The sequence below is a fragment of the Cydia fagiglandana genome, chromosome 18 (genome assembly GCF_963556715.1).
Source record: "Cydia fagiglandana chromosome 18, ilCydFagi1.1, whole genome shotgun sequence".
In the NCBI taxonomy this organism is placed as follows: Eukaryota; Metazoa; Arthropoda; class Insecta; order Lepidoptera; family Tortricidae; genus Cydia; species Cydia fagiglandana.
In genome coordinates, this window is record NC_085949.1 from 6228693 (window position 1) to 6254212 (window position 25520).

Sequence of the window (25520 nt, forward strand, 5' to 3'; positions counted from 1 at the left end):
GTCTTCTGGCGGCCATGAGCCCGATTAGATATTTCTCATATTTCACAGTTGATATATGTCAAACAGTAAGGTATGGACTTTTGCGCCAAAAGAAAGAAAATGGTCTAAGCCAATTTTTAAGCACTTCTCAAAGTCTCTGCCTCTCTGGTCTTGTAAATTAGGTAAAGCTGTAACGAACTGTTTTTGGTGTTGTAATTTTGACCCTTGGTACACCTTACTGCATTGAGATAAGGTCCACTTTTAGCTGGTGGTGTCTTGAGCGTTTGTTAGCTTGTATGCAGCCGCTCTGCCCCACTTTTATGTTCTGTGCCGGCGATCTTCGTGCTACATCATTCGTACCCAATGTGTATAAATAATAATGACTATAAAATCATGTACCTACATATGTAAAGCCTGACCAGGAATATATGAGCACGCGCCATGTTGTGGAATTTCACTGGAACTAATTTTTTCATACTATTCTGAACTGTCACCTTATACATGAGAATAACAGCGCCCTCTTGACAATGATCGTATATTACTGGTCAAGGCTTTAATATAATTTAGGCGAACATGAAAATAATTTACTATGCAAATGATGATTTTATATAATATGTAGTAGGTATATTTTGTTTACACAAGACATGAAGAATAGTCGTTCAAGAAAGTTATTTGGAATTGTAATGGTAAGCCATTCCAGAGACGCGTTGTATAAAAGGCGCATAACCTGTAATCTGAACAGAAATTACAGGTTATTTTTTATATATAAAACATAACCCGAAATAAAAGCAGTTGTTTGAAAGGAAATCCGCTTGTATTGTACCAACTCGTTACTGACCTGTATTAAATTCACGTTCCCATATTAGGTACTACATGCATACAAGAACTAAAGTGAATTTAAGTTTTTGTTACTTTGTATATGGGTGTTTTTTAATTGGTTAATACGTAGTGTTATAATTGTTTCAGGAAATGCTGCAAAGACCGGTATTGGTAGGTTCACTCATGTGTATAAAAACTTACACAAATACAACATGGTAGAACATACTGAGATTAACACATCAAGATGTCCCTGTTTGATTTATTCGCCATAAACGCTTTACAGTACCAGTGAAAATAGATAGACATTTGGAAACTTTATATCAATCTCTGTCACACTTGCGTTATCCGTGACCGGGACGCTGACAGACAATTTTAGTATGTTCTTGGGAGCATCCTTAAAAAGACGCACATCGCCCGAGGCATCATGAGTAATTACTTAATTAGCTACTACGAGTGCATTTGCTTTGGGCGAGGCATGTCTTTACAGACCGAGTTGTTGTGCGCGGCAATTTCCTACCGAGGCAGCTCGTTCTGTGACGCAACCTATGCTCTAAACTAAATCATAATTAGATTCCAAAAAAAGTAAGACAATGTTGCCACTTTTTACTAGTGCGTCTTGTATTTATGTAAAAATAAGTAAATAAAAGTACTTTTTTTTAATCGTAGGAGTAAAATTACCAATAAATAAATTATCTTAGCGTATTTATTTATAAAAAGGAATTTACTATTTTACAAACAAATTGTTGAAGTGGCAACATTTTCTTACTTTTTTTGGAATCTAATTATGATTTAGAGTTTACCTATTGAGCGCCTAGCTACTAGCTCCATAGTAATTTACCTACGCCAACTGTTGGTAGTCGTAGGCCAAAATAAGTTGGTTCTGTAAACATAGATTACTTTTGTAAGGGGCAGCATTTCCCAAGCTTAAAAAAGACATTCGCACCTTCTGCAATTTCAGCATTTTACAATATTGAAAACTATTCATATTGATCTACGGCACTAACAGTTGCTAAGAATAAATTGATCAATTTATAAGTGATCCCACCTCTGAACAGATCGGTAACATCATTCAATTCGTTAGGTCAATAACAACTGCGCTCGAAATCGTGATCTTCGAGACGATGCAAGCATTAATTTTCCTTGTAAGAGTGAACTTATGTAGGAAAGATCACCGATGTGTCCATAATAAAAACGCGGTTCAGAATTAAATACATATCGTAATTTGTATCGTTTTATTAAATTGCACGATCTATATGATCAAATGGAATTATCTGACTTGTACCTCCGCGCGGTTATACGTCCAACATTCTCGAATATATATATATATATGTATTTTCATTCATTCATAGATAGGTTCACATAAAACGAACTACCTCGCGCGGCAATTTATTCGTGGCCCATCTATGAGAACTCTTTATTACCATTAAGTGGCGCTTATATGGGTAAAATATTAGGTACATAATTATGTTCTAGCTAGGACTCTAGGTATATTCTCAAAATATTGCATCAGTCTAGTTCATGTGTTAGTTTATCGTGCACGTTCTTGGAAACAATTGTTCTTTTTATTTTGCTCTCACGTAACTAAATCGATTTCAAGCTTTATAAGATTTTTCAACCTTGATCATATCATGCAACAACGAACGTATATTCATAAGCAGGGTACAAGTCAAATAATCCAGCAATACGATTACAATAAAATAATTCCACTACCCTACCTAATCTAATAGCTGAAACTTAATAATAAAACAAAACTTCAACAAGTCTGACATTACAATTCGATTAGTCTCACAGACAAGTCAACATTTAAATTTAATAAAAAATCAAATAAATATTATCCCTCAAGTATAACTAAGAGTGTGGGATAGGCAATCTTGGATTGCATTACAACCTAATGTACAACTATATTTACAAGGGTGAACTGAGAAGGAATTTAACTTACGATTTACAATTTACATTCTTCTATACAATTTAAATCTCATTTCTATTGCTATCTAGAACTTTCATTCTTAACCCAGCCGATGGCCATATGTCACGAGAATGTGAACTCTATGGGGTAAGATATAAATAGTATATTCGCTAACATCGACTGGGCCGTGACCTGACTACCCTAGCTGGAGCTTTGTTGTGAAATTGACATTCATTCTTCGTACTTCTAACACATCAGGTTTATAAATATTGCACTTTTTGTGTTAAGGCGTTCCGACTAACATAACACTTTAAACTTAAACTCTCGCGTTTAGTACACATATTTAATTACACAAACGGATCCACCGCGGTATAATTTAATTGGTGCATCTCAGCTGAAACGTCGGAAATTAAGGTAAAAACAATGAAATAATATCGCGGTAGACCCGTTTGTGTAATTAAATATGTTCAGACTAATGTAAAAATAATTTATAGTAGTGAATAAGACCATCAAATTCTGTATGCAGTTGTATACAATATTTAAGTTACAAAACTTCACTGCCTATATATTCATACACAATATTACGCTCTTACATTGAAGCCGATGACATATATGGCAAGACATGCACATTTATTTTAACTATTATGTGGTAAACCATAGTCATAAGTAGGTATAACATAACTCATAAGGTTTTATTTAACATCAATTGATCATGTACGAAAGGGTCCAATGGTTCTTCTCCCTAATTGGTTACGCAAAGAAACCTGTCCATAGTTTAAATTATTTATAAGTTACAATTTATACCTAACATAACAAAGCTCCAGTGCACACATTACCAACAAACACTCTAAAATGGAATAATCAGAGAACAGTCTGCGTATTACGCCGCCCAAGGCCCGCCAAAGGCTCAGCCGAAAAATGCTTCTATTGTATATTTGTATTTTACAACTTTGTACAGAGTTATTTTTAAAGATTAACAGTACTATGAGAGGTGACTAAATAGATCACACTGAAGAACTTTCATTATTGGATTAACCCCGAAATGACGATCAATATTTACTTTTCCAATTCGTTGCTTTTCCATAGAAAACATCGTTACAAACAACTATAGTTTTTCGCGGTTGGCCCTATAGTAAGAGTTGTAGAGTATGATTTCCCGGATTACTGTCAGTCTTCAGAAAATGATTGTGTAGTTTATTTCAAAATGTTACACAAAGGAATTATGAAATTAAAGTAATTCGTTGCTCAACAGTTCAACTCAAATGTAAGAAATATTATCAAATTATTATTTCATTCTAAATGCAACAATGTTCCTCTCTATAGGAACCTAAACAAATGTCTACAGAAAAGCTGAAGGGTAATTAATTATTATACTTTAACTAACTAAGAGAAAATAATTTATAATCACAATTCCGCTAGGGACTAATATTACAGTTGACATTTGAGATAGAAGAGTCATATTAAATAAATTGTTTCCTTTGTGTAAACAGTTTTAAAAGCGATCGGGCGTTAGTTTACTACAGAACTTTTGTCATTGAATCATTTTAACGAAGTGCGCAACATCACGAGTCAAGTGACCGGTTCACTCCATTTGGTAAAACGGCTCCCGAAATCGGGACGTGAATTATTCAATATACTCGGGCCCCCCCACATCTGGCGTCTTTCGAGCGTCGGCGTCTGTCGGCGTCGGTCCTGCGCTATGGAAAATGACGTCGCTGCGCAGTTGCGTCGACGCTGCATCGACGTCGGCCATAGAATTGTAGACGCCGACGCTCGAAAGACGCCAGATGTGGGGGGGCCCTATGACGTAAACGGCTCACAGGGAGTTTTTCTACAGGCGAAGCGAGCCTAATTTTAAAATGTCATACTATCAGCAGTTATAAAGACTATTTAAGAATAGACGGCATATTTCCAACTCCCCTCGCCTCGTCGGCGGAAAAGAACCTTAAGGGTCAGAGAGGCCATGCATCAATGAAGCAGGGCCTTGGCGGATCCTAGGCGCCTATTCTTAAAGGACTAGTCGACGAGGTCGATGCGCTCGAACCTGCGGTGCGCGCGCGCCTCGCCGTTGCTGGCGCGCGCCGGGCGCGCCCACGTGTTGACGCAGCCGTCCGCGCACGCCGTCACCAGGTACTCCGCGCGGAACTGCAGCGCCGTCAGCCGCTCGTGCGCGATCTTCTTGCACACGAGCGGCTCCAGCACGGGGCACTCGTCGAACCGAGGGCACGACGGCGTGCCTATGAGCTTCACGGGGTCGCACGAGTCGGGCGCGCCCGCGGACTTCCCGCGCATCGCGACCGTGTTCGACGCGGACTTCTGCTCGGGTTTCGACGTCAGACTGAAGTTCCGCCGGTGCTCCGAGCGTCGCTCGCCGAATGAGAACCCGGCCAACCGCTGCGTCAAAGAATTCACCCCTATCGCGGTCTCCTCCTTGGCTTTCCCGACGCTGATGTTCAGAGTGGACACGTTGTTGACCTTCGTCGTTTTGGATTTGGCGCCGGACGGCTCGCCGGCGGCGTTGCTCAGCTCGGCGTGCTTGTGGCCGATCTTGTTGGTCTTGGCGCACTTGGCGGGCGGCTTGCCGGGCACGCCGTTGGGCGACAGCGCGGGCGCGGGCGCGCCGGGCGACAGGTGCGCGGACGCGCGCGCGCGCACGGGCGGCCGCAGCACGTCCTCCGTCAGGTCCCACAGGCACAGCTGCGTGTCCTGCGATACACTCCCTAACCTATAGCACTGCACGTCACTCGCACGTCTCTCCTCTTCCGGCTCCTCGCTCTCCGGGTCGGTGAAGCTAACGACGTACGGGTCGAACGCGACGACGGACACCCACGAGCGGTGGCCCTGCCCGCGCGCGACCACCCGCCGCTCGCTGAACGACCAGACCGTGACCAGGTCGTCCTCCCCTCCGACGACGACGTATTTCCCGTCGGGCGACCAGCACACGCATAAAAAACCTCCGAAGTACGACCTCGCCCTCCCGATCAGCTCCATAGTATCGTAGTGGAATACTCTGAGGAAGCCATCTTGGGAGACGACGGCTAAATTCGTCCCGCAAGGCGAGAATGCGAACTCGTTTATGCAACTTCCCTCGGCGCCGATCACCCACCTGTACAGCGGATTCCTCGTTGATTTAGTTCTACACGTGTGTATTGAGTACCCATCCCCCTGCTTAAATAACTGATAATGCGGCGCCGTAGTCCCACAAGTTAACTCCTCGTTGTAAACATACAGCTGCCCGGAGGCGTGGGCCGTTATGAACAGGTTGCTAGAGCCGGGGACCCATTTGATACACGTCACCCGGGTTTTATCGATCAGTCTCTGGAATAGAATGCAAATAGTTTAATTAGCATTGAATGGGAGTTGATAATCTGTCATTTGCATAAAATGAACCGTAAGGAAAAGGCCACCCAGAGGCACGTGTAGCAGGAAATGAATGCAGCTAAAATTGCAATTAACAGAGGTAGCTGAGCGGGTGAGAGCTTCAAAATGATATAGGCAAGTTGGACGACTATGAATGAGTTAGGACCATTTTGAATGCATTGCTTGCTTAGCTCTTTCTTCTGCAGATTATACTAAAATAAAATACAGTAAAATGTGTTTCTAGTTTGCAAGAAGATTATCCTCCAAAAAACATTCTAAACTCGATTTCACACGCAAACTGAGTTTACAATACTTCACAAATTGCCTTTATCCTGTACATTTAAATATGCATTATTAAATTTATTAATTTAGTGACAGGTGTAATTAATAAAGAAGAAACTGAAACCAAATCAAGAGATATGGACAGAGATAAATGTTATTACTGAACACAATTGATTATTGGAGTGGATCAGATAAGATATTGAAATACTGATAATGATGAGGCAAGGCGCCAATATGAATATCGGGATGGCAAAAATACGAAATGAAAAAAGTAATTAATAGGGTAAATAATATTAATATAATCACTATTTTATTTTTAAGTAGGCATAGCTATTTTTCGTAATATAAATGTGCCTCACACTGCACACATCATAGCCGATTGGCTACCTATGATTATAGGTACTCTAAAATATGTCCCATAGCTCTTATTTTAGTAAGTTATATGCACCCATATTTTTACACTTGACTGTACTAAGCCAAAAAACCATGGAAAAATACATGCCTGAAAGTAGATATGGTAGATATCATATCACCTATTCGGAACTGATATTACAAAAACAATAACAGGGGTTAACATCGTTTTTAACAAGATGAATCAAGCTCATGTTATTTGCAGGCACACTATTAACTCTGAATTTGAACCAATTAGGCCACACAGAACTAGCAAGAAAATTGCCACACTGAACACAAAAGCATGAGCTGTAATGCCTCAAGCAAGACAAGTTTGGTCTTCACTTCACAGACCAAACTGCCTCGCAAGGCAACTTCCGCGCGAGGCAACTCTTCTGTGTGGTCACTCAATCCCCACTAGTTCCTGCTATTAAATCTATCCGATTTTATACTAAAATTCAATTGAGCAGATATTTTAATAACTTAAAAGCAATTATATATAGTTAGTTTTTTTTTAGCATTAGTAAAAGACTACGCGATCTTGATGTGTCTTTTAATTGAAAAGCGATCAGTATCAAAAATATTAAAGCGAAAGAATGTAAATAATCGTATATGATTCATAATTGATTACATATTTACCGTGACTTATTTTTCAAAGTGTTTTTCAATTCAACATAAGTTTTTGGCAAAAATTTAATTTTTGGTCCAAAATTTTTATCGCTGACTGTACTTTTCTTACGACAGACATACTCATTAAGACAATTTTAAAAACCCCTAACACAATTAGGTTGCGTTGTTTCATCACAGAGTTCCTATAGCCACCTCCTGTCTCCGTCATCAGATTAGCTCGACGGTACCATAATATTGCATTGTCATCCGATTTATACATGCATGCAAAATTTCAGCTCAATCGGAAACCGGGAAGTGGATCAAATTTAACTTGCAAGATTTGATTACAGACCGACAGACAACGGGACAGGTGAAACTAAATAAAAGCTTGTAAAAAAAGACACGTCAAGATTGTTTCGCCTTTTATCTAATGTCAAATAAAATGAATTATAGAGAAAAAAATAAAACCACAATCTTACCTCTTCGTTATACAATTTACTTAATTCTTTCTTGATAGGATCTATAAGCTGTATCTGTCCAGTGCTGAAGCCGATGACCAGCGCCACACTGTCCGGGGCCATCGTAACTGTGTTGAAGTCGTGGCAAGTGGGGTTTGTGCCTTTATACATTTTCTTGTCCACTGGTTTTGTCAGATCAGCTGCCTGAAATGCCAATTGGTGGGTGTAACTTTTGTTAGAAATATTCATTTTGAATATCTACTTTTTTGCAAGTACACAGCACAATGCGTCGGGCTAGGGCGTATGCACAGACCAAGTTATGTGCCTGCCTAAAGTGGCTAATGCACATAACAATCATACTGCCTAATCACATTGCTTATTCCTGTCCAATTTATTTGTCCAATGTCATTGCATCTCACTCTCTCATTAAAGTAAACTGTGAGATGCAATACACATTGGACAAAGATATGGGACAGATGGAATAACACCCTTAGTGAAGTATGTGCTGTGCAAGATTTGATTACAGACCGACAGACAATGGTCAGGTGAAAGTGAATAAAAGCTTGTAATAAATCCAGGTTAGTAATAACAAGGGAACCAAGAGGATTAAATTAAGCTGGGTATTTAAACATAACCTGCAATGAAGTTATAAATCTAGTTTATTTCGTTGAATTTCAACACTAGTATTTTTCTGCTTAGCTATGAGAAACTATAAAAAGTCCTAATTAAAATTTTATTAATAGTTATAAGCATTAGTTTCTGTTCCCTTCCCAATATCAAGTGATGAACAATCTATACAAATTGCCCACAATTCTTATATCTGTAATTGAAAATTGTTAACACATTCAGTGCCGAAAACCCGACTATCAGGTATTTTATGATTTTGTTCCCAGGACGTACAACCTGATAGTCAGGATCGTGGTACTACTGAATATGAGGAAATTGTTGTGGCCTGGCACGGACATCTTGGCTGGGTGGCCATGAATGTGTTAATTTTTTTTTTAATTATTTATTTATAGCCTTATTTCAAAAAAGGTTTTTTTTATACTATATCTACAGTTTTCCTTATTCTACATTCTATGGTAACTGCTTATGTGTGCCTTTGGGCAAAGGTCTCCCCCAATCTTCTCCACTCTTCCTTATTATGAACTAATCTGGTCCATGTTTTTGGTTCTGTCCTGAATGTGTTAATTAACTTATTTTAATTCAGTGTATCTCTACAAAAAGTAAGACATATTACTATAGAAACAAATACTAATAACATTACAAAAGTGTAAAAGGAGTTGTAGGAATGATAACACTTCTGTGGAATTGCATTCTCTCATATATCATAAAACTTGACAACTATATATCAATTTCCAATATAAGAAGCCAAGGCACCTTCAAATTCAAACAAGAAATTCACTGCTTACGCTTAAAAAGGTAAACACTTTGTATAGAAGCTAGTGTATTTGCTCGGAACACATAAAACACCCACTCACCTTCTTAACTCCTCTGTACACATATACATAGAGCTCCTTGCCGTGATTGAAGCATATCCTGTCGTCCGACGGCGGCCCGTCCGAGCCCGGAGCGGCGCCCGGGCCCGGCGGCAGCGACACCAGCGACACGCGCACGTGAGAGGAGCCCGACCCGCTCGTGTACCCGACCCGGTTGGGCCGCGAGTACTCCGACAGCGTCATCAGGCGGTACGTGCCCTCCCGCGTCACGAACTGCGTCTTCACGTCATCCTTCCCGCCGGAGTCCGACTGCACGGCCATATTATCATAGTAATATCCTGTTATTATTCATAAACTCCACCAGAAGCCCCGATTAAAAGTGACAGCTCGGCCGACGGATGTACGGGAACGCGCGGCAGCAACGCATGCTGCCGCATGCACCGATGACGACTATACTCATTTGACTACGACTAATTGTGAATTAAATTGTTTATTTATAAGTATAAAACGTAGAATTCAATATTTCTCTTGCATTCAACATAAAAAGTCAGCTGCGGGGTTTCCATACTATTGACGGAGACTTACCGGGAGAATTCTAATAAATTCTTGTTACGCCGATATACTTAAACTTGACGATATTTTTTAAAACTTAAGGAATTTTCCAAAATTTAGAGAAAAGGATAAGCTTTTATTTTAATTTGCTGTTAGAAATGCATTATCGAAAGCTTTTACTAATAAATGTGTTTCATTTCACTTATCCGAACAAGTAAAATATTTCAAGCAAGTTGTGAAAATTATCATACATCTGGCAATAATAGTCATGTGTCAAACGTGACGGTTTCTAAGTTTTGTTTATGGTTTAACTTTTTTCAAGTGCATTAAAAGGGCTATGGCTTCCTTTTAGAGTCTGTGCGGAAAGAGAAGAGTCGTGGGATTTGAGGGCGCGCCAGTGCTATTTTATGGTTTTTGCTATGCTGACAACACTGGTCACGTGATTATAGTACGATACTAAAGGTCATGATACTTGAATCCCTTTTGTTCCGGTTTTTTACCACGGCTTACTAAACGGAGCCTGGTGGTGGTGTCGGCTCGTCAACTCAATCCTCTGATTTAGCGCAGGCACTAGTTTTCTTTCTAAAACACACTTGGTTTTATATCTCAGATACTAAAAAGTGACTGCGATTGACAAAACTGCTAAAACTATTTAAGAATCTGTCCAATACAACTGTAATTTTAGTACCAAACAAGATACGAGTCTCATTTATGTACTGCCTAATCTGTGCAGTCCAACAGTTATTAAAACCGGGTAGATCGGGTAGAAATTGGGCAATAGAACTGTAATTTTATCTGAGATATATTTCACCCATTGTAAACTTGACTTGTAATGTATGTGTACATTATTAATAATAAATATGAATATGAATAAAAATAGTGCATAAGTAGGTAGGCCTTATTGGGATATGTCCGGTTCTCTCATCTCACGATATTTTACTTCGCCGAAAAGTCACTGCAAATATGAAATATAATTTCGTAACTAACAGAACCTACAATTAAAGAAATATTTTATTAGAAAAAGTTTTATTCTTTGTAATCGAAGTCTGAATTAAAATATTCAATGTCACTTATGTTTGAGCTAGCTTCAAAACAACCAGGGACACTCATAGAACTATCTTCTACACAATCCTGAAAAATAAATTACATATAAATATGCATAAAATGGCAAGTATCAAGACTATTTGTCAGTTATTTTAAAGATCATGAATGACCTGCATATTTATGAAAATTAATATATTTTGAATGAATATACTTACCGATTATGTACCGGAGACAAGTTACTTAGGGGCTTATTAAATAGGTAATTATTTAATATGAAATACAACATCAATACCCGCGAATAGCGGAAATACGTTCCGCGACTTTTTGTAAGTCGATAGTCGGCTTTTAGCCGCTTTCTTCCCGCTGACAAAACCGAACAATGTTAAATATAATTTTCCTTGTGGTTTTATGTACGGTTTTATCGTGTTTTGAAAATATTTTATACATAAAACTTGCGGTTCTTGTTAATAAAAATATACATTGACAGAAGTTTGTTTACTTTTTACAAGACAGGTGTCAAAGGTTTGATTGCCATATAAAATTTAAAATGTTAGTTCCCGTTTCTGCCACGACTCTTCTCTTTCCGCACAAACTCTAACATCCGCATTCAAAATAGTCTATGAGTCCACATCATCGAAACTGCCTAACGAGGCGTAAAATTAGATAAGTTTCTAATTTTAGAAAACCTAACTGATAGAATTTGGTAGTTTAAATAACTGGCTATGTCAATAGTAATAAAGTGTAACAAATAAATACATAAATTTTTAAAATGCAGTTTTATTATTTTACATTAATACTTAAAGTAAAATGATTAATTTACGCTTCTGGGGCATTTGGAAGTTCAATAGCAACATCATCAGCTTTTACCCCAATTTCTTTATCTGTTTGTACTGATGTCTTGCTTGTTTCAGGCTCTTCTTTACCTTCCAAAAACTTGTCCCATTTGTCAACTCTTTTACTCAAATCAGCATCGGTTTCTGCAATCCGGTATTTAGTTCTTCCATCCCATATTTCAGCTGTGATTTGCCTTTTACCAAACCACCTCCCATTGACTAAAGCAACAACAGCATCTGCCTGTTCTGGCTCTTTCATTGTGATCTGTGCTACTCCTTCTGGATGCCGGTCATAGATGACCACTTTACGGACCTCACCACACTTAGCTGCCTCCTCTCTTAAGTCCTGCTGATAGTCCAATATCAATTGAACATCCTTATCAAAGTCAGAAGGATGAAAGAGGTTTTTAATGATAACAACACGCTCATGCTTAGATCTCTCTCCAACAAACTTCTCTGGCCGCCAGTCAAATAGTTTCTGCTGCATTTTCTTCAGTTTTTCCAGCTCTTTTTTCTTCTTCTTTTTAGGTTTTAATGCTGGGTTGTACTCTCCTTTCAGTTGGAAGTGTGCTCTTTCTACTTTTACTGTATTTCCTTTGAAATCACTTCCATCAAGTAACTTCAGTGCTAAATCAACTGATTCTATCTTTATGTAAGTACATAGTGCATCACCCTTAAAGCAATTTTGTTCTTTATCCATGTAAAGTTTAACCTTCATTTTTTGAGACTGTGGGTCTCGCTCAACAAGGCCACATTTTTGCATAAAATTTACAAATTCTTCTTCAGTTAAGTCTAAAGGAAGATTTGAGACATACACCTTTGTGTTATTCTCGTCTGTAGCGTCAAACCACTGGGGATCATTTTTTCTTTTAACACCACTGGTTTGTTCTTTTGGTAACTTCTCTTTTTCTTTCTTTTTACTTTCCTCATCCTCTTTGGAGGTGTTATCAATGAAACCATAGGACATTTGGTAGTGTGCTAGAAAGTCATCATCAACCTTAGGTAACCATGCTTTCTTTTCTTCATCCCAAAAAGACTTGGAGCCATCTGCGTCAGTGTAAATGTGTGTATCATTTTCATAACTGTAAACCCTGCCTGGTACTTCAGAGCCTGGTTTTGGAGTCCAAGAATTAGTTTTTTGGTCCCATGTGTACTTTACTTGTGTGGTGGGATCTGTGTAAATGGCCTCTTCCCCTTCGTACGTAATGTATGGGGAATAATCACCCCAGGATGAGTTGTCACTTGATTCAGATTTTGCATCACCTTTAAGTTCTTTTTTATCCTTATCTTCATGATCGGTATCTTGTTTTTCAGTCAACTCAACTTTTGACTTACTTTCGGTATTCTTAATACCAGGTGAAGGTGAAACGTCTCGATTGTTCGTTGTGGAAGGCTCATTGCCAGAATGTAATACGGTGTCGCCCTTGCCTTTTGAATCCTTTTCTTCTAAATGACTTACAGAAGGCTGAAGTTCCTGAAGATGCTGATCTTCAGCCTGTTTCTTTGCATGTTCTTCTTCTTCAGTCAATTTCTGAACCGTTTCAGTAGAGAGTTTGATAACAAACCCTGACTTTGCACTCTTTGACATTGTTCAATCTTTATCATCGGTGATTTTTTTAACGTACTTATTCTAAAGTATGCAATAATACACAAATAAATGTAATTATGTGACGATACGAAATAACAAAATTGTACAACGTACATAAATAGGTTATGTACCTGTCAACTTGATAGTAAACTAAACAGATAAGAAAATGTTTATACCATGAAGCACTCGTCGACTGCTGGACAAAATCAAGGGGGGCAACTTAAGCCTGACAAAGCCTTTGTACGGTTGTTTTAGTGAATAGCTAACTTTAAACAGCATAAAAAAAATGCGTTTAGATTTGGAACGACACCTAGGCAAATAAAAAATGAATAAAAAAGAAAAAAAAACTGATGACATTCATGACATTGACACTATTGACAGATGATATACTCGCGGTCGCAGCGTAATCGTAATCGGTGTATATTTTATTGTAAATTAAGATATTTATTATTTCGAAGTTTATATAAATTGTTCGTGTGGTTAATTAGATTAGAGATAATTCATACTGAACATACATAATTATTAGATTTCGACTAACGTATAGAGAAGTTACTTGTAATTGTACCATGGAGGATGTAAAAAATATTCGTGTAACCCCTATGCCAGAATCTAAATACGTGAAGCCGCTAAGGTTCCACTACACTCAGAATGGGAAGGAAAAGAACTGGGATCTACTGGCAGTTCACGACAGCGTGGCTATCGTTATTTACAATGTTACGAGAAAAGTTTTGGTGTTAGTTAAACAGTTCCGTCCAGGTACGTATAATATAGTAAATTGTATAATTATCATTCATGAACGTGTGCAATAGAAAAAAAAACCAACTCAACCTTGGCCTATCTCCCAGAAAAAAAAATTAAAAATGTAATTAAACTATGTACTATAAACTAAAGTTCTCTAGGTCTCTCTATATCTAATAACATTAATAAAATAATTATTTCACAGCCATGCACTTCAACAGCATTCTCCCAGAAGACCGTGATAAGGAAACCATAGACATTGAGAAATATCCTCCGTCTCTGGGACTGGCTCTCGAGATATGCGCTGGGATTGTAGACAAGGACAAATCAGTGGTGGATATAGCCATTGAAGAAGTGTTGGAAGAGTGTGGCTATAATGTTCCCGCTGAAAAAATGGAAAGGATTATTTCTTACAGGTACCGATTGTAACTTTTTGGATCTATAGGGTCAAAATATGTCTAGCTTTTAATTACTTCTTAGGTACCTACAGGTTTACTGAAAGAGATCCCTCTTAGGGATAAGTTCGCCCTTGTACTTTATTTTATGTTCTATCTGATGTACCTTTATTCTTCTCTTCTGTACAATAAAGAAAAAATATATATATGTAAATCTACATCACTAACAAATATTTTTAAATTTCCACTCATGGATTTTTTTTAAAGATTATTTGCTTAAAAAAATGTCCCATATAATATTGTAGTTGATCCATTTTCAAAGATTTAAATTTCTCCTCAGATCAGGAGTTGGTGTGCAAGCTGCACTACAGACACTCTTTTTCTGTGAAGTGTCAGATGACATGAAAACTGAACGTGGTGAGTGTCCATAGTAACAATAAATTTTTATATTTCACAATAATGGCGGAGCCACACTGGCTTGCGTGTGCGTGACGTGCGCGTGTGCGTGCGCTAAAATGTTGGAGCCGCACACGCACACGTCACGCAAGCGGTGTGCCGTCTCTCATAAGGATCTGTATACTACAACGCCGCACGCGCACGTGCACGTCACGCACACGCAGCCGGTGTGCACAGGCCTTAAGTAGCCGATTTGACCTGAACAGGAACATTATCCTATTAACTTCCATTTGTAATATACAACTGGCATTTTCAGGCGGAGGAGTTGATGATGAACTCATTGATATTGTGGAGATGACAATTCCCGAGATGGAAAAGTTACTGAGCTCTCCGGGACCTGTGCAGAGCCCACCCAGCTTCCTATTCGCCATGATGTGGTTCTTGCACAACAAGGCTAGCAAGTATATGTAGGTAACTGGCTATTGATCGTATGAAAAGTCATTTAAGGAAAGTGTAACGCGAGTCACGATTTCGTTACGTGTTCTTATATTAATGACGTAACTTGAAGTGGCAATATGTCAAGAGATAACAAGTAACACTTATCTAAAGATAAAATAACATTTGAAATATACAAAATGCATTAATGGTACACTCAAGAAAGTGATGATTCGCGTCACTCAGGCCCTGCAATGACTCAGAATATGAAGTATGGGAAAATTTTAACTGGTTTTTTAGCGATTTCTAAATAATAATTGCGTGCCGAAATCGCGGCTATTAAGCCTATATAGCACAATATCTTTGCTCATTTTGGAATTCAGGCTGTTATATACATAAATTTGGTCACAGTGAAATACTGTGTATCTCGAATTTATCAATAATATAATTTTTTATTATTACCTACCCACATCTTATACCTAATTACTACAATATATAATATAATAAATTTATTCCTGGCATAAATTATAATCGGGATTGTAGTATCTTGAGTAAACTGTGTTGTAGTTTTAGTACAGTCATTATATCCAAAAAACCGACCCTACCCGTGAATAATTAGTTCTTGGATTTTTTTTTCGTAGGTCCCTCGGGGGGGTCACTGGGAGTGTAAATTCAAAAAGTAGGCTTAATTAGGCTCCTGCGTATATTAAAAAAATGGTATTTTTCAAAAAAAAAACGGGTTTTCTTCAATAACTCGGCCATTTTTGATTTTACAGTAAAACCGTAAGGACAAAAATTGTAGGAAATTTGATTCTCTACAAGTTAGTCCAGTCATTATATCCAAAAAACCGACGCTTCCCATGAATAATCAGTTCTTGGAATTTTTTTTCGTACGTCCCTCGGGGGAATCACTGGGAGTGTAAATTCAAAAAGTAGACTGAATCAGGGTCCTGTGTATATTCGAAAAACGGTTTTTCTTGAATAACTCGGTCATTTTTGATTTTACAGTAAAACCGTGAGGACAAAAATTGTTCAGAATTTGATTCTCTACAACTTTGTTTCCCTTCATTTATGCCGTAAAGCGTGGAACATAGGAGAAGCATGGAACATAGGAGATAATGATAATATTTTGAATTTGTCGCGTTTTTCAGGTTTAATTTCTAAAATATCGATTTTGGGGGAAAGAAGGTAGGAACCAAAATTGTTCAGAATTTGATTCTCTACAAGTTAAGTCCTCTTCATTTATGTCGTAAAGTTGAAAATAAACGAGATGTTGAAAATATTTTGAATTTGTCGCTTTTTTCAAATTTTATTTCCAAACTATCGATCCTAGAAGAAAAATTGTGAGGACCAAACTTGTAGAGAATCAAATTTTCTAAAATTTTTGTCCTCACGGTTTTACTGTAAAATCAAAAATGACCGAGTTATTCAAGAAAAACCGTTTTTGGAATATACACAGGACCCTGATTCAGTCTACTTTTTGAATTTACACTCTCAGTGATTCCTCCGAGGGACGTACAAAAAAAAATCCAAGAACTGATTATTCACGGAAAGGGTTGGTTTTTTGGATATAATGACTGGACTATCTTGTAGAGAATCAAATTTTTTACAATTTTTGTCCTTACGGTTTTACTGTAAAATCAAAAATGGCCGAGTTATTGAAGAAAAACCGTTTTTTTGGAAAAAAAAACCATTTTTTTAATATACGCAGGAGCCTGATTAAGCCTACTTTTTGAATTTACACTCCCAGTGACTCCCCCGAGGGACCTACGAAAAAAAAATCCAAGAACTAATTATTCACGGGTCAAAATCTATAATGACTGTACTATTTGTAATTCCAAGTTTTATTTTATATAAATTTATATTTAAGTGTAGGTTTAAAAGCACGACAAAGACGTTTGATTTAGCCTTGAAGAACTTGACACATGTTATAAACAGAGTAACACACATGTAAGAGGATCAGTAGTGATGCTCCGGATGCTTGTGTCATAGTATTTTTGCCATCACCCTCTTCGAAAATGCTCTTCGAAAATAAAACGGTGGTGGTAGTCTATGGAGGTTAATATTACTGTGTTTTCTAGTCGGTCGTTCGACTACACTTGCTCTGAATGCAAAAAGCACAAGGAACGAGCTTGGGATTGGCTCATACAGTGACGTAAGTGTATCTGTTATACAGCATGATTTGTAATTTGACATGTACCTTAAACTGGGCTCTATGGTTTTAGCCCAGTCAACTAGGGGTCTAATGGCTCCTCTAAACGGTGGGCCAACGCCGGCCACTCCAAGGGACGCATTTATGCGTTAGAGGGAGCAAGTGATATTGCTATCTCATTCTACCGCATGGCTGCGTCCCTTGGAGTGGCCGGCGCTGGCCCATCGTGTAGAGGAGCCATAAGATGAGCGGTTCCCCTTTATGGTATGGTTCGTACTACTTTTCATTTACAGATGTGTAAGCAGCGGAAAGTTTCCAGCAAAATTTCAAAAGAATTAATGGAAATTTCCCTTATGGTTTCCCAAAGTGAAATCTTGTGAAATTTCCGAGGTCTTTCCTTTCCATGTAGTAAATTTGGCAACTAAAAAAACTTTCCGTCAGCACATGAGTAGTTGTATTATCGAGTTGAGTTAAAATAAATGCGTAGAACATATACAAGTACCATCGCCCATGCACACTGTTAACTGTACTTGTAATAAGGTCCACTGATGTACAGTTAGGAGTGTTGCTGTTTGTACATAAACTTTTTAGTTTGTGATTTCAGGATGGTTCTATACATTTAATTTTTTACCATTGATACAACCGTGATTATGATGATATTTAAAAAAATCTTGCGCATTGTGGACTTGGCGATTTTTTCAAGGTAGAAAATTAAATGTATAAAAACCGCCTGTCATCAAAAACAAGTAAACAAGCTGCAGGTATGTAGACGTAAATAAATTATTGTGCCTTAAATTAACAATATATACGGTATAGATTTAGATTTATTTATTTCATAATATGAAATTACAATATAAATTATTTTATACTAATAAAATCAGTTTCCATTGTAATTAGTAATCAGAATTAAAATTGGCTTGAAGTATTCGACAGGGCAAATTAGAACTTAGATTGAATAGTTATCATTATTATCAGAGATACTAAAAAACGAAGGAACGAATTGTTAGTAGACTAATCAGTCAATCATTACAAAAATATGTAGTAAACATAAATATCTTTACTTCAACTGAACAAAAAGTAAGTTATTATATTATCCTAAGATTCCTAAGTTATAGAAAATGATACTTTGTTGTTACAAATAAATTTCAGGACTGACCATTAAACGGCACCCTTTAAATCTCATTTCTTTGGTCGTTGAAGTCAACAACCAAGGCATATGTCATAATATTGAACTTGGTTCTCATATGACATTTATATTTTTGATAGGATTAAAAATTACTTTATTTGTGTTTTATTTTGAAGTTTTGAACTCGGGTTAATTACAGGCGATTATTTATTAAGCATAAATATTTCCCTTGTGCTATTAAAGTAAACCTTCACAAGGGAAATATTTATGCTTCCCGTTGTACTTATAAAGTTAGTAATAATAAAAAGTCACATATTGTATAATGGAGCTGAACTGAAGGTAGGTGAAAGAAAACACAATTTAGTTTCAATCTACTTTTAATATTGTTAGTTTATAAAGAAGGTGCCTATTTATTTAAGAATCATAATCGAAATCGGATTCAAGAAATTCAATTCCTGACAGAGAACTATCACTGTCATTGTCACTTTCCCGAACTTCTATTATGAATGGAGCTAGTTCAGTGTCTGTAATGTTGTCCTTAGACTTGTATTTTCGTTCCACATTTATTACATGGTCTGTACTTTTTTTCCAATCTTCCGGGGTAATCATTGCAAAACATTCTCGGATCAAGTTTTCCGTATCTGAACCCGGTAGCCCCACATTTCTGCTGGCTATTTTTCGCTTTGTGAGGCTCCATATCAACTCAATAGCGTTTAGATCGCAATGGTATGGAGGCAATTTAAGGACCTCATGCCCATGCTGCTTCAATAACTCCTCTGCTGCATATATGGGACCAATTTTATTTTCCTCAACGAGGCACATCAATTCCTCCTTTTTGAAACACTCTTCATATGGGATATTATTTTCCCTTAGCCATTTTTGAATATCAGCCTTTAAGCTGTGCATGGTTGGAGGCTTATTTATTTGTGTTACATGGTAACTGGCATTGTCCATAACAATTACACTGGGCTCAGTCAAATTTGGGATTAACATTTCTCGTAGCCACTTTAAAAAATTAGAACTGTTCATGTCATCATGATAGTCAGCTGCTTTGGATTTTGTGCTAAAAACAAGCAAAGCATTGGGCACAAATCCTTGCTCTGATCCAGCATGCACTATAATATGCCGCTTACCCGAGGAAATTTTTTCAACTAAACCGGAAGTTGAAGGCCCTTGCCATGACTTCTTCGGTCTGTAATTTTGATGGACATATGTCTCATCAAGATAGACAATATTTTTTCCTTCTTCCCGTTTTTTATGTATAGCTCTAAGAAACCTTTGCCTCCACCCAGATATTTCAAACTTTTCCATGAGGATGGAGCGCTCTTCTTTATTTTTTTTAAACTCAAATCCGTTCTCGTGTAGTATTTTCCTCAGTGTTTCACAACATCCTGAGAATCCTATAGATTCTTTCAAATCCGCATGTAAGGCTCTTAGAGTAGGTACCTGCTTTTTGACGCAATAAAACTCATTAATTTTATTACGGATGGCTGACACATCAAAATTGTCTAAATTTGACACAGTTGGTGGCCGGGGTCGTTTTTTCCCTGGCGTATTCCATTGGCCTTGGTTAATAGAACCCTCTTTTTTAATTGTGCGTAGTGTACGAATGCTTGCACCTGAAAAAAAAACAGTTTTAACAATAGGAATTTTAACAAAAGAACACTAAAATATTAATAAACCTAGATGTGAAAATATAGATTATTTATATTACCTGTCATAGTAGACACTTTCTCTAAATAACTTGATTCTGATGCGTTATTATCAATAACATTCTTCAGTTCGCTTGCTAGCTTTTGAATAGTTTCTCTAACATTTTCGTCATCTACGCCCGCTGTAATATAAATAAATCATAAGTTTAGTAATACAAACAAATGTTCCTATCTCGTAAATTAAATTTGGTACAAGAAGCATCAACATTGTTTGATTATGACTTACCGGTCGCCTGAATGATTTCGTCCAATATTCGCTTCTTTTCTAGTAATTTCTCATTTTCGTCGTGTCGAACTTGATTATAGTTACAGATTATCTTAAATAACATGCTCCTCACACTGCTTCTAATCGGTTTAGCCATTATAATACGATATAAACTATAAACTTCCGTAACGAATGAACTAACATGAGAATTTGAGAATCTAGGTTATGTGTAAACTCGTTTGACAATATTTTTGACACTTGACAGCTAAAATTATTGCCATATATAGAATTCTCTAAAAACGCTTGTGCAGCGACTCGCTGGTCAAACATATGTTTGCAAATAAAAACTCACATAAATGTGACACAAATATCAATATTGTTTGGTAACAGAAGCTGTCAACATTTTGACAGTTGTTTGACACTTTTGACAGATAAAATTGTTGCCATATGAAGAATTCTGTAAAAATGCTTGTGCAGCGACTCGCTGGTCAGACTCTATCTCCTATGTATGACCTAAGTCCTAATACTCCTAATCAAATGATTTTATTTAATTACTGGAAACCAGTGAAGCTGATTGTAGTTCCTACGTAAGTTGCGTACAGTCGCCATCATATATATCGGAGCGGCCAAGGTGCTCACAAATATCCGAGCACGCCTCTATTGTCAAGCTAACGCCTTGAGTGCTTGTTCAGATATTGTGAACACCTTGGCCGCTCCGATATATCTGATGGCGACTGTACAAAAAAACTTTAGTCTTTTAATAGTCCCACCATATGAATAATGCGGTCACAAACAACAGTTATAAGCTTACACATGTATAACAGTAGTATTTACTAGATTCGTATTAGGTATACGTAAAATATGCAGCAGAGATGTCTGACCCCCTGTGCATACAAACACAAGGGGTCAAACGTCTTAGATCACTGTATGTACAATCAGCAGCTAAAGTAGGTAAACAAGCAGGCAAGGTGTTCAAAATTATCTAATGGCTCCTCTTCACAATGGGCTAGCGCCTGTCACTCCAAGGGACGCAGCCATGCGGTAGAATGAGATAGCAACATCAATTGCTCCCTCTAACGCATAAATGCGTCCCTTGGAGTGGCAGATGTTGGCCCATCGTGTAGAGGAGCCATAATACCTAATAAAAGTAGCGCCAAATGAGCGCCAATGAAATTTTGAACACCCGACTTGCTTACCTATTTCTACTGCTAACTTTACATACATATTCCTATTTTATCAAACTATGTATTTTTAGAATAAGTGTGTTTTACACTTAGACCTTTTAATACTTTTAACCCATTAGCGCCCATTGTACCCACATGGGTACACAGTAGCAGGGGTGCGAAACTCCTGACTTCGGTCAAACTCGGCTCCGCTCGGCTCAGCATTGCTCCGAGCAATTATTAGGGTTGGCACCACTTTACTTCCTTTTGCGTGCACGACCACAGATAAGATAATCACTTGATTTTTGACAAGTTGACAACCCTAAATAGCCGAAAGCCCTAAATAGCGATATATTGGAAAGAGACAGCATTATTCGACCCTGAAACGCTGTCAAACTTCGTTTTTGTAGGAAGTTTCCTTTCTGTACGTCAGTACTATTAATTATTCTGTGACAGTAGCGGTACTGATAGTTCCACTACTTGACGCTAGATGTCGGCTACGAAATAACTCGCGTTTTTGTAAGAAAACTGATGTATGGAGTTATGCTTACAGCATTTAAAAAACCGGGCAAGTGCGAGTCGGACTCGCGCACGAAGGGTTCCGTACCATAATGCAAAAAAAAAACAAAAAAAAGCAAAAAAAAACGGTCAACTATCCAAGTACTGACCACTCCTGACGTTGCTTAACTTTGGTCAAAAATCACGTTTGTTGTATGGGAGCCCCATTTAAATCTTTATTTTGTTCTGTTTTTAGTATTTGTTGTTATAGCGGCAACAGAAATACATCATCTGTGAAAATTTCAACTGTCTAGCTATCACGGTTCGTGAGATACAGCCTGGTGACAGACGGACGGACGGACGGACGGACGGACAGCGAAGTCTTAGTAATAGGGTCCCGTTTTACCCTTTGGGTACGGAACCCTAAAAATGGTGGGTTCCAAAAAGTAGGTGTGTAGGCGCTAATTACTCACCAACACTTTCGGCTGCAAAAATATGTCACAAAATTTCGGTAATTCGATAATTGAAGCCTTTTCCAATAACTTTTTAATTGTCAAGATTAAACCCTTTATTTTTTCTTTGCAGAGTAAGTAGGCAATAGAAGGCAAGAATATTACATCTTTTACCTTGATAAAATGTTAATTTATTCCTGTTTAAATGTATTGTTATTCCTGGTTATAAATGCATAATTTGAAACTGTGATTATTGTTAATGTGTTTTTGAAATATGAAATTGTTAAAAAGGAATCTTTGTTTTATTTTATAACTAAGTACATAAGTATTATTATCTAGCGGTCAAAAATAGCTGCCGTGTCATACATTTCATTGGATTTCCATGGATCAGCAGTTTTTTTTCGGGGTTTGCTTCATAGTGAAAGTTGTTCAGTATGACCTATGACCTACATATTCACTCCTCAAAAGTATGGTCAGACATAAGAAAATCACTCTGTGTAAGTCAATGTGATAGACAAAAATAAACCCCATGAGGAAACGGTCACAACATATTTTTAATTTTTTGTCAAATGGATTTTTTTGTATTGAAAACGTACAACAATTATTTCATAAATAAATTCCTCATTCCTAATTTATATAATATATTATACGAGAAGAGAACATGAGAATCATTCCAAACTTGGCCTGAGAGCCTACCGCGAACCACTCGACCTGTTGCATCTCTGTCACACTTACGTACGAATTTACAAGTGCGACAGAGAAGCAACATGTCATTTATATAAGTGTGATAGAGATAGGAACTGGCGGGTCAGTGTACTAAATTTTTTGTGCTTAGCGTCCTTTAGCACAATGGTTTGTTTGGTTGTTGCAAAAGTGACCGTGGCAGAGCGAAATACACGCAACTACCGAAGTAAATCTCTTGAAGGATGGCACAAAGGGTTTGCTGTTGGTGGGAAGAGAATTAATAACCTGAGATATGCTGATGACACTGTCCTTTTGGCATCTTCAATATCTGACATGCAAGAACTTGTCAACAGACTGGAGGTCGAGAGCGGGAAGTTAGGTCTTGCAATCAACCGAAGCAAAACCAAGCTGATGATTGTGGATCGCGCCGGCCGCCTGTCTGCAGCTCCTACAATCCAGGGTATAGACACTGTTGATGAGTTCGTATATCTGGGGTCAAAGATATGTAATGATGGCAGCTGTGTTCCGGAGATCAAAAGGCGCATAGGAATGGCTAAAGATGCCATGACGCGGCTTCAGAAAATATGGCGTAATCGGGGAATATCCAGAAACACTAAAATAAGACTTGTACGAGCCCTGGTATTTCCAATATTTATGTATGGAGCCGAAACGTGGACAATCAAAAGCAGAGAGAAACAACGGATCGATGCCTTTGAGATGTGGTGTTGGAGGCGTATGCTGAGAATACCATGGACAGCTAAGCGCACGAATCACTCCATACTGTTGGAACTCGACGTGAAAGTGCGATTGTCCACAATCTGTGAACAACGCTTCCTAAGTTACTTTGGCCATATAATGAGAAGGGGAGACGAAAGTTTGGAAAGGTTAATCGTTGTTGGTAATACTGATGGCAAAAGGTCACGGGGCCGTTCACCAGCACGATGGACTGACCAACTCAAAGGCGAGGAACCATCTCAGAAATTCTATGACGCGGTGAGGAAAGCGATGGACCGGAATCGATGGCGAGAGTGTGTTCGTGCCCGAACAAAACCCACCAACCACGATCATCAGTCATGATGGATGCGACCAAGAAGAAGAACCGAAGTAAAATTGGCCGTTGTCAGACCTGCGGGGCTACCGCCAAAACCGAAATTCGTAAATTGCGGGGATCTTTCTCTTTTACTCCAATGAAGGCGTAATTAGAGTGACAGAGAAAAATGCCCGCAATTTGCGAACTTCGATTTTCGCGGTTATGGGGGCGGCAGCAAAGCATCGACGGTCAGGGCATTGGCAACCAAAATGTATTTGAATTTCTACTAAGGTCAGGTAGTAGAAATTCAATACGTTTTGGTTGCCAATATAGAATTAGAAAACCTCGTTGCCTGACCGTGTTGTGCCGTTTGAAGTGTTTGTTCGTGGTTCGGACAGTAATTAATGTAATTATTCCGAGGAAACCACCGCTGTCCGCACACAAACGTAAACTGGCGTAAGCGGAAACCAGCAAAAGTCACTTTCGCTGGAAGGATGACAATCGTGTAAAAAAGCCTTTACGTTTTAATTATTTCGCTGACAACACTGCAATCAAATTGTGGCGGATGGCGGATAGTATTGTTTGGATTGTGCAAGGATTTTGTTATGAGAATTATAAAATAGTTTAGTTTAAAGGGTTTATTTTGTGGTAAAAAATCATGGCATACCACTACATTGTTACGGCCCAAAAGCCTACGGCCGTTACATCATGTATTACAGGTAATTATAACGAAGAAAAAATGTTTCAAGAAAATTGAGGTTATGTCCGTATATTATGATTATTATCATATTTTAGGTATATTTTAGTAGAGTAGTACTGTTTGGCAAATGTATAAAAGAATGAAGATTTCTGTCTCGTGTGAAACTGTGCGTTAAGTAGCCTTATATGTTAGATATTGACCGGCGCGCAATATACTATTGTCAACTCCAAAGCTTAGCTATTTTGCATGATTTGATTGTTTTCCGTAAAGATTACCTAATTTTAAAACAAAATTTAGACTGGAACATTAACTGAAGGTAAATTAATGTCCATATGATTAACTTTAAGGCAATTTCACATCGCCAACGGATCTTAATTTGTTGGTGGCGAAGGTGAACCGCTTGGAGATGTACTTAGTGACACCAGAGGGCCTGCGGCCCATGAAAGAGGTCGGACTATACGGAAGGGTCGCTAAGATGAAGCTTTTCAGGCCTCCAGTGAGTAACTATCATGTGGACTAACTAATCATTTAACCTATAATTGTTTATGTATATCATTATTGTATCCATTGTGTTC

At 38.0% G+C, this 25520-nt stretch overlaps 5 protein-coding genes across 5 annotated transcripts in view; 2 read left to right on the forward strand and 3 right to left on the reverse strand.

Annotated features, from left to right (window-relative positions):
• Positions 1-4514: 4514 nt before the first annotated feature.
• LOC134673071 (WD repeat-containing protein 20) lies at positions 4515-10138 on the reverse strand. The gene is made up of 3 exons (XM_063531009.1): positions 9285-10138; positions 7825-8007; positions 4515-6022 (listed from the first exon to the last, which is right to left on the reverse strand). Exons 1-3 carry the CDS (start codon positions 9561-9563, stop codon positions 4721-4723), a joined length of 1764 nt encoding a protein of 587 aa, XP_063387079.1. The 5' UTR covers positions 9564-10138; the 3' UTR covers positions 4515-4720.
• Positions 10139-11605: 1467 nt separating this feature from the next.
• LOC134673497 (17S U2 SnRNP complex component HTATSF1) lies at positions 11606-13383 on the reverse strand. Its single transcript, XM_063531489.1, has one exon. It carries the CDS (start codon positions 13257-13259, stop codon positions 11655-11657), a length of 1605 nt encoding a protein of 534 aa, XP_063387559.1. The 5' UTR covers positions 13260-13383; the 3' UTR covers positions 11606-11654.
• Positions 13384-13646: 263 nt separating this feature from the next.
• LOC134673536 (uridine diphosphate glucose pyrophosphatase NUDT14-like) lies at positions 13647-22825 on the forward strand. The gene is made up of 6 exons (XM_063531534.1): positions 13647-14015; positions 14203-14413; positions 14733-14809; positions 15105-15255; positions 17305-17378; positions 22665-22825. Exons 1-5 carry the CDS (start codon positions 13826-13828, stop codon positions 17375-17377), a joined length of 702 nt encoding a protein of 233 aa, XP_063387604.1. The 5' UTR covers positions 13647-13825; the 3' UTR covers position 17378; positions 22665-22825.
• On the reverse strand, positions 18861-22780 carry LOC134673535 (uncharacterized). Its single transcript, XM_063531533.1, has 4 exons — positions 21557-22780; positions 20440-21407; positions 20216-20335; positions 18861-20120 (listed from the first exon to the last, which is right to left on the reverse strand). The coding sequence occupies exons 2-4, from the start codon at positions 20573-20575 to the stop codon at positions 18916-18918; spliced, it is 1461 nt and encodes a 486-aa protein (XP_063387603.1). The 5' UTR covers positions 20576-21407; positions 21557-22780; the 3' UTR covers positions 18861-18915.
• Positions 22826-24782: 1957 nt separating the features above from the next.
• LOC134673323 (DNA damage-binding protein 1) overlaps positions 24783-25520 on the forward strand; it is a 30930-nt gene continuing 30192 nt past the window's right edge. Inside the window, exons 1-2 of the mRNA XM_063531294.1 lie at positions 24783-24964; positions 25293-25441. Of these exons, the coding sequence (XP_063387364.1) occupies positions 24904-24964; positions 25293-25441 (210 nt within the window). The 5' untranslated portion in view covers positions 24783-24903. The remainder of the gene's footprint in view (positions 24965-25292; positions 25442-25520) is intronic.